Source organism: Staurois parvus, unplaced genomic scaffold, assembly GCF_062004578.1.
Source record: "Staurois parvus isolate SC_StPar_1 unplaced genomic scaffold, SC_StPar_1.0 ptg000578l, whole genome shotgun sequence".
NCBI classification, from domain to species: domain Eukaryota; kingdom Metazoa; phylum Chordata; class Amphibia; order Anura; family Ranidae; genus Staurois; species Staurois parvus.
Window position 1 is genome coordinate 3,692,953 of NW_028318374.1, and position 10,086 is coordinate 3,703,038.

The window sequence follows — 10,086 nt, forward strand, 5'->3', positions numbered from 1 at the left end:
TGAGGGACCAGATGGAAAGGCCCGTGCCTGGATCAGTAACGGGCACAGAGCTCCACTTCAACTCAGACTCCAGCAAGGTGGAGGTGGGGTACTGGTATTATTAAAGATAAATTTGTTGGACCTTTCTGAGTTGAAGATGGACTCGAAATCAACTCCCAAACCCACTGCCAGTTTTTAGAAGCCACTTTCTTCAAGCAGTGGTACAGGAAAAATCTACATCTTTCACCATGATATTTATGCAGGACAATGCTCCATCACATGCCTTTAAGTATTGCACTGCAGGACTAGCTAGTAACGGCCTTAAAGATGAAAGAATAATGATGTGGCCCCCTTCTTTACTGACCTAAACTTTATTGAGAACTTGTGGGCCCTTCTAACGGGAGATTTAGGGTGAAGGAAAACAGTACACCTCTCTGAACAGTGTCTGGGAGGCTGTGGTTGCTGCTGCACAAAAAGTTGATGGTCAACAGATCAGGAAACTGACAGACTCCATGAATGGAAGGCTTATGGCTGTTACTGAAAAGAAGGGTGACTATATTTATCACTGATTTTCTTTTTTTTTGTAAATGTCAGAAATGTTTCTTTGTAAATTTTGAGTTGTTTGTTTATTATTTTCAATTTCACATATGAAAGTAAAAAAAACGAGATGGGAAAATTTTCGTTTTTCATTTAGTTGCATAATAATTCTGCAGATTAATAGTTGCCCAATAATTTTGCCACATAGATATTGTCCTAAGAAAACTGAAACCTCACTTTTACTTTCTTAAATATTCAGGTTTGAGGTTTATTAACATTTTGGATTGACTGAGAGCACTGTAGTTGTTTAATAATGAAGTGATAAATCAAAAACTCTATAACTTCCCACAGAAAAGTCAAACTTTCACCCTTGAAAGTGCAAATATCATAAACCTTTTCAATAATCTACATTAAACACACACCCTCTCCCACAGTCTCATACTACTACCGTAGTGTCCATAATAAAGTCCCAAATTCAAAATTGAAGATCCAAAAAATAAAAATAAAATAAAAAAAAAAAAAAAAAAAAATTATTGTCCTCACTCTCCAATCTTCCAACTGTGAAAATGTCCAAATCTTCCCTTCAATCCAAAGCACCTCAAAAAAATAAACTAAATATAGTGCATTATCTTTTACAGAAATTATAAGTGATATCATGCAACCACACTGGTGATGTAAATACACTAATAAATAGGCAAAACATACGTGAAGTGAAAATCCACACACCACTTCACTAGTGGTCCTGTGAAACAACCACTGCAATACGTGAAATGCCACAAATACACAATAAGTGATCAGTGAAAAATTGTGCCAAAAATAAGTGCCACCACTCTGCATATAGGATAATATACAATTACCCTCTTTCTGCTTTCAAAGCATTCTGAAATCCCCATATGCCAGATAGAATTGCCTTCACTGGGAGTATGCTTTCCTTTAATAGAGTACACAATGGAATCCCCTCCTCATGCAGCAATGGGCATTGGGATCCCCGTTCCGCACAGGACAGATAGGAGCAGACTCAGTGGAGTAATATATATAATATACACAATTTTATTTAGCAGCTTACATTATGAAAAATACCGTCCATCCTTGATTTAGTCCATTCTATGCTGAGACCACCTCAAAATGGCCGCGCTGCTCCTTTCGGCTTAGCGTCTGACGTCACGACCCTGATGCGTTTCGTCACTTCCGACTTTTTCACAATAATGAAATGAATCCTCGAAAATACAATTTGCCTAATAATTGTGCACAGAGGTGTAAAGACTCTTTCAGACAAACGTTCCGATCGGGTCTGCCTGCCCATTTTTCAGGCGGACCCCATCGGAACCCCCATTCTCCTCTATGGAGCAGCAGGTGTAAATGGACATGTACATCTTTTACACCCGCCGAAAAAGGGACGGATGGAGATCTAATTGCCCTTCTGTCCGTCTGATTGGATTGGACGAAAACGGACAGGTGGTCCGTTTTCATCCAACCGCCCATTGAAGAGAGCGAGCTGCTCTGTGTCTGCTCTGCAGGAGCAGAGCGGATACAGAGCTGTCATCCGCTTGCTCAGCAGGGATCAACGGAGAGATCCCCCGCTGAGCAAGCGGATCCGCTAAACGGGTCCGTCCCGTGTGTAAGAGCCCTTAGTGGGCAAGATGCCTTATAATGTTCCTGCCAGGTGTATCTGAACACTTGATTGCTGACATGTCACCAAAAAAGAAATATATAAAAAGCCAGTGTGTGTGGGAAGAAGGGGGGTCAGTTGGGAAGAAGGGGGGTCAGTCTGTGAAATTTCACTTCTGCAGAAGACTGACCCATCAATATTTAGTTTATTGTTGTCTGCCAGATCACACAGCTGTCTTTTTTTACACAGACCCATGTGGACAACATTGCATTTATTTTACTTCCTTTCATTTGACAGGTTACGTGTCTGATCCCATGAGCACGATGCGATTTCATAGTTGCTGCAGGAGCAGCAGTTTCGAAGACAGTAACTGACAGATGGAGCCGTTACAGGCGGCGGCGAGATCCCAGTAAAAGGGCAAATGCAGCGCCACCTGACAGCCCAGGGGGAAGTGTTTACACACAAAGATTCTCTCTTCTTTTATTTATGTCAGATAATTCATTTTTATGTTCTTGTTTTGTTCTTTTTTATTACAAGAGAGAGACTGTGAGACTTTATCAATTTTCACCTGGCAGGAAGAAAAAAAGATGCAGCTTTAACTAACAGTTATTATATCAAATGGTTCAGCCTAAGCTGTTTTACTCCTTTTTTGGGGTTTTGTCACACCTTTCATTGCCTGATCAAAGTATAATTGAGAAGATCGTGAGAATGTGTGTGTCCAGTTATGGCGGAATGTATCTGTTCATCAGGGATTAAATTGGGTGTGTTCGGATACTTGTCTGAACCCACCTGAGCTATCCCACCAGGAAGCTGTCACTGATGACCACCAATCATAGGCAGCAGAAGCATTCCCCACCCCCTGTTAGGGATCCGGGTATGACCAGAAATGTGTGGACTGACACAGGGAAGTAGCAGGCATCAGGAACACAGGCGTAGTCAGGCTGGGGAGGTGGAATGGTCAGGCAGGCCGTAAGGTACTGTCAGGTGCTGCCTGGCAGTGTCTCTAGCAGCCCACAGCACGGATTTCCTCAGGGCGCAGGGTCTAAGTCCCAGCCTGCTATTCACCAGGGCCCCTGATAGTGGGGATGGACTTGGTGCAGACTGGAACCAGGTCGTGACCCCTGAGTGCGTCCGGCTGTGGTAGAGAGTACTGGCAGGGGAGTGCAGGAACGGAGTCTGATGGGAAGAGGCAGGCAGACTTACTAAAGGTGATCCGTGCGGGATGGATGGATCGTCGGGTGAAGTAAGCGTAGTCAGACAGGCCGGGTCGGTGTCGTGCAGGCAGCGTGGTACAGGAGGAGCAAGCAGAGAATGGTCGGGGTCACAAGCCAGGTTCAGCAGGTAGTGGGCAGCGCGGTAGCGAGGATCAGGCAGAAGGATGGTCAGGCAAGCCAGGGGTTCAACAGGAGATGGTCAGCAGAGGTCAGGATCAAAGCAGGGTCAGCAACGAGGCAGGAACACAGGATACCAGGTACAGGGGCTCATGGGAAACATACACCAAGGCCCTGATCACAGGCCTGGCCATTCCTTAAATACACTTCCTGCAATCAGCTTCAGGTGTTGGCTGACTGCAGGAGTGAGCTTCTGGCTGCTGAGAGCACCTGCTGGTCAGCCCTGGTACTGCAGCGCACACGGCAGGTGAGTCCCACCACCAGTGCTGAGTCCATTCCTGACACCCCCCAAGAGCCGATAGTATACACGCCCCTTATATAAGTGCAGTTGTGGGATGGAGAATGCTTTCGTCGCTTATGAATGGCAGTCCTCAGGGTGAGCTTCCCAGAGGATAGCTCAGTGGGTTCAGACTAGCATCCAAACACTCCCAAGCTTATACCTACTGTTCAATTATGGCAGAATGTATCTGCTCCTTTATGGTGGCTAGTATTTCATTCAAGGATGGCACAGTGGCTTAGTGGTTAGCATGTCTGCCTTGCAGTAAATGGTTCATGGGTTTGATTCCCGGCCATGGTGCCTCCTGCATGGAGTTTGCATGTTCTCCCTGTGCTTGCGTGGGTTTTCTCCCACACTCCAAAGACATTCTGGTAGGTCAATTGGCTCCTGTCTAAATTGTCCTAGTTTCATCCCTGGCCATGCAGGATCTCCTGCATGGTAGGGGTTGGGGAAAGACCTGGCAAACTACCCTGTAAAAATAATTGCTAAGAGAATTCATGGAAAAAGTCACTTACGAGTGACGGTCCATGCAATCGCCAAAGGTTGGATACAGCTGAATAGATAGATAGATTTCATTTAAAGGCTCGTTCACATGGGGCGCTTTACTGCAGCCCCATGTTTTCCTGACACGGGGATACAAAGGTGTTGTGTGCATATTTAGATTATTACTCCACTCCACTCACTCCAATATAGAGCACTGTGTTTAACCACTTGCCCTCCTGAGGATTTACCCCCCTTCCTAACCAGGCCATTTTTTGTGTTATGGTGCTGCATTATTTTAACTGACAATTGCATAGTCATGCAACGCTGCACCCAAATTAAATTCACGTCCTTTTTTTCCCCACAAATTCAGCTTTCTTTCGGTGGTATTTGACCGCCTGTGCGTTTTTATTTTTTTGCGCTATAAAAAAAAAAGACCGACAATTTGGAGAAAAAAAAACAATATTTTTGACTTTTTGCTATTAAACACGTTCAGTAAAAAAATTTAAAAAATCTAATTTCGTCATACATTTAGGCCAAAATGTATTCTGCTCTGTGTCTTTGCTAAAAAAAAATCCCAATACGTGTAAATTAATTGGTTTTATGTGAAAGTTATGGCATTTACAAATGGCGGTATAGATACTGGGATTTTTTACATTTTTTTAATAGTAATGGCGGCGATCAGCGACTTATTGCGGGACTGTGGGCATTCTGCCACTGGGGGGAACTGACTTGGTGTCACTGACATCCCCAGTGACACTGACATCCCCAGTGACACCAATACAGTGATTAGTGAAAAAAAGCACTGACACTGTACTAATGGCACTGGGCAGGAAAGGGTTAACATGAGGGGCAATCAAAGGGTTAACTGTGGGCTGGGTGTGTTTTACTAGGAGGCTGTATCCATGTGCTTTACTGTAAGCACACTGCTTTGGATTGCTGTGCTGTGCCGACAGGGAGGAGAACTGTTTTGTTTACAAACAGTTCTCCTCCCCATCAGAAATCCTCAGCAATCACCAGGCGCCGGCGAGAAATCACCGGCTGTGATTTTGTACACCCGTGACGCTCTGTAGCAGTGTTTCTGCCATAGGGCAGTCAGGAAGCGGTTAAGGCATTTCCAAATAGAAAATAGTCACAACTCTTAACATTAGTAGTACAAGACTATAAAGAAATTAAGAGGTGTGAGCCCTCAATTGGGCTTTACATTTGGGGAGCCACTATTACTATTTGAACTTTTAATATTTTAGCATTTTAACATTGGTGCTGAGATGAAAGCCTAAATCCCAATATATATATTTATATATATCACTGCCCACTTAGTAGTCACTGAGTTTTGGGTCCCCCTACAGCTCTGCACAGCCAGGCAAAACACATTTTCTTCCACATGCTGCATTCAGAGTCAGTAAACAGCCCCCTTCAGCTTGGTTTTGTGATTTTATTAAGGGGTTGATAACTTGGATAGGGTTGAGAGTGTATGGAACGCCCAAGCGAACTACACACATGAGGACAAACTCTTTAGCAACTATGTACAGATGTGAACAATACAGTCTCTCCTCTGAGAGCATTCCAGCTCTCTTGTGTACCTTCTCAGATCCCAGATGTATCCCCCTCTTCACACAGCTGTACTGAGGGTATTCCCTGAGCAAGGAGTCCCAGAAACTTCCAATTTAGCACAGCAGCCCTGGATGAGAAGCTTCTTGGGTTTTCCACCTGACTGCCATTTCCTGTTATGCAGCCTAGGGGGTATAAGAATAGTCATACTGTGCTCCCTGATTGGTTAATTGGTTGGTGGCTGCCTTCGGGCCTTCTGCTGGGCTGGCTGCTTCACTGCTGTTCAAGATGTTCCTAGAAGATGGTGGTGCAGTGAAGTTTCTCTTGTCCAGCACCTACCTGTAGGTAGGCCCCTTCCTGGGTCCTCTCCCAGGCTCCACACCCCAGCTTCTCACTCTATCTTCCAATCGGCACTGCTCCCCCCACCACTCCCAGGCTGTGTGACTCTTAAGGGTACCTTGGTCCCCGTGCCCAACCTCCTGCCAGGGGATTGGCCAAGGTCCATTAAGCATGCAAATCCAAGCTTCCTCCCCTCCTCCAGAAAGCTCTCAGGTTGCTGGAGAAGTGGTCGGGCTCCAGACGCTCTGACCTTAGACCCTCCCTAGCCTGTCCTAAGGTAATCTTTCTACATCACTCCAAGGCTGGCTCACTTATCTAGCTAAGCTAGAGAGTGTTACAAACACACACACACACATATATATACACACACTATATTGCCAAAAGTATTGGGACACCCCTCCAAATCATTGGATTTAGGTGTTCCAATTTCCTCCATGGCCACAGGTAAAAATCATAAAATCAAGCACCTAGGCATGCAGACTGCATCTACAAACATTTTTGAAAGAATGGGTCGCTCTCAGGGGCTCAGTGACTCCTCCAAGCATGGTATAGTGATAGGCTGCACCAAGTCCATCCCTGAAATTTCCTTGCTACTAAATATTCCACGGTCAGCTGATAGTGGTATTATAACAAAGTGGAAGCAACTGGGACAACAGAAACTCAGCCACCAAGTGGTAGGCCACGTAAAATGACAGAGCAGGGTCAGCAAATGATGAAGTGCACAGTGCGTAGATGTTGCCAACTGTCTGCAGAGTCAATGGCTAAAGACCTCCAAACTTCATGTGGCCTTCAGATTAACACAACAACAGTGTGTAGAGAGCTTCATGGAATGGGTTTCCATGGCCGAGCAGCTGCATCCAAGCCTTCCATCACCAAGTGCAATTGAAAGTGTTGGATACAGTTGTGTAAAGAACGCTGCCAACGGACTCCATGGCAGTGGAAACGTGTTCTCTGGAGTGATGAATCACAGTTCTCTGGTAATCCGATAAACACGTCTGGGTTTGGCAGTTGCCAAGAGAACGGTACTTGCCTGACTGCATTGTGCCAAGTTTAAAATTTGGTGGAGGGAGGATTATGGTGTGGGGTTGTTTTTCAGGGGTTGGGCTTGGCCCCTTAGTTCCAGTGATAGGTTGCCACCTGTGCAATAAGTCCATCCGTGACATTTCCTGGCTACTAAATATTCCACGATCAACTGTTAGTGGGATTATAACAAAGTGGAAGCAGCTGGGAACAACAGCAACTCAGCCACAAAGTGGTAGGCCATGTAAAATGACAGAGCGGGGTCAGCACAGAAGTCGCTAACTGTCTGCAGAATCAATAGCTAAAGACCTCCAAACTTCATGTGGCCTTCAGATTAGCATAACAACAGTGCGTAGAGAGCTTCATGGAATGGCTTTCCATAGCCGAGCAGCTGCAGCCAAGCCTTACATCACCAAGTGCAATGCAAAGCGTTGGATGCAGTGGTGTAAAGCATGCCGCCACTGGACTCTAGAGCAGTGGAGACGTGTTCTCTGGAGTGACCAATCACACTTCTCTGTCTGGCAATCCGATGGAGGTATCTGGGTTTGGCAGTTGCCAGGAGAATGGTACATTCCTAGTTCCAGTGAAGGGAACTCTTAAAGCGTCATCATACCAAGACATTTTGGACAATTTTATGCTCCCAGCTTTGTGGGAACAGTTTTGGGATGGCCCCTTCCTGTTCCAACATGACTGTGTACCAGTGCACAAAGCAAAGTCCATAAAGACATGGAGGAGCCAGTTTGGGGTGGAGTAACTTGACTTTCCTATACAGAGTCCTGACCTCAACTCGACAGAACACCTTTGGGATGAATTAGCGCAGAGACTGCGAGCCAGGCCTTCTCGTCCGACATCAGTGCCTGACCTCACAAATGCGCTTCTGGAAGAATGGTCAAACCTTCCCATAGACACCCTCCTAAACCTTGTGGACGTCCTTCCCAGAAGAGTTGAAGCTGTTATAGCTGCAAAGGGCGGGGCCAACTCAATACTGAACCCTACTGACTAAGACTGGGATGCCATTAAAGTTCATGTGCGTGTAAAGGCAGGCCGACCAATACTTTTGGAAATATAGTGTATATATATATTTATACAGCGGGTAAAATAAGTATTGCACAAGTCACCATTTTCCTCAGTAAACATATTTCTAAAGGCGCTATTAACATGCAATTTTCACCATGTCGGTAACAACCCATGCAATCCATACATACAAAGAAACCAAAACAAATAACTTCAGAAGTTAAGTTATGTGTAATAAAATGGAATGACACAGGGAAAAAGGATTGAACACATGAAGAAAGGGAGGTGCAAAAAGGCATGGAAAACCAAGGCACCAGCTGAAATCTGTCAGTAATTAGAAAGCAATCCTTCCCCTTTTCAGTGCAAACTAATATCACTTTGTTCAGTCTCAATGGATGGCCTATAAAAAGGTGTCCCATTACCAAAGTGTCACACAAGAAACATCACATGATGGGTAAAAGCAAAGAGCTCTCTCAAGACCTTTGCAACCTTATTGTTGCAAAACATACTGATAGCCGGATTCCACCCCAGTCCACCCCAGCAACCCCCTAGATCCGGCCCTGACTTTATGGTGTTCTATGATTACTACACCACAGTACAGACAATCAGATAGGAATGACATTAAAATCACCAGTCTGCTAGTAGACCCTCCTTGTGGTAAAATGAAATGCAGAAAATAACCAGGTATGCATGTAGACAGGCAGTGGCTGCAAAGAGGAAAGAGGCTGCTGGAGGTTAGCAGTACTGAGATGAAACAAAAGGGAAAAAAGTAAAAAGAATTTTTTTCATATAAATGGCACTTGTTTATGATACGCAATGCTTTAAAGTACTAAATGTCGTTCAGGTTGGGTTTTAGGGTTTACATCTACTTCAAACTTTGTTTTTTATCTTGCTTGTTGGTGTTTATTATTTCCTTTTTTTTTTTAGCTTTTCGTTGACCCTGCAGTTTTTGTCTACAATTTACAATGACAAACCGTTTTATATACTGAGTTCCAATGCAGAGATAGCAGTAAAACCAGAAATAATGCATGGGCCTCGTACAAATATGTTAAATTTAAGATCCTCGCAGACACTTTTAGAAGCCAGCGGGGAGTTGTATAGATAATAGTTTGTGTAAACCACCACCAGGCTCTCCTACACAATGAGTAATATCCCTCCCAGAATTTTCCTTGAGATCAAATTGTTATACACGCATTATATTGATTTTACTGTAAAAAGAGACGCTGGCTTTGTTCTGAACCCAAGGAAACGCTATAGAAGACTGCGTACTTAAGTCATTTTCTGTCCTCGATTACTAAAGAGAATAAAAAACACAAGCTGCCTGGAATAAACAGAAATCATGTTTCTATAGTAAGTTGCATCTGGCTCGCCAATAGAGCCGTTCCACTTCTTGGCGAGTGAATTGTGGGTAGTACAAAATCTATTATAATTTACCGGCTGTATTGTGGACATACCTGGAAACATTCAGGATTTGACCCAGAAAATCAGGATTTTTACATTGTGGTTAGGAAGGGTTTCCAAAGTTATGGTGATAGAATAAATACCTACCTCCTCATCCTTAAAGTGGTTGTAGATCTCTGAGATGAAAAATAAAGCGTATCCTTCTATAATGTGTACTTGCCTCAATCCAAAACAACTAGTGTGATTTCTGTCTGCTGTCCTCTTCCTTTGCTATATGCATGAGTCACTTCTGACAGGTTATGCTGACTCCACAGGATCCAGGGAGACAAGGGAAGGAGCTCCTGCACACAGCCTGTGATTGACAGTCTCAGTTTCCTCCCTCCATTGACCCAACCCTTCCTCCATCCTCCTCCATTTAGTAAAGCCCATACATTGTTTACACTGCATTTGACACCATGGGGTTTATTTCTTAAAGCTAGAGAGTGCAA

General features: G+C 44.4%; 1 protein-coding gene across 2 annotated transcripts in view; it reads left to right on the forward strand.

The window, feature by feature from the left end:
- Positions 1-9,807, forward strand: part of LOC149450216 (serine/threonine-protein kinase TNNI3K) — a 452,856-nt gene extending 443,049 nt beyond the window's left edge. For both annotated transcript variants that reach the window (XM_089692165.1, XM_089692163.1), the window contains one exon: positions 2,423-9,807. In XM_089692165.1, the coding sequence (XP_089548291.1) occupies positions 2,423-2,499 (77 nt within the window). In that variant the 3' untranslated portion in view covers positions 2,500-9,807. The remainder of the gene's footprint in view (positions 1-2,422) is intronic.
- Positions 9,808-10,086: the final 279 nt, after the last annotated feature.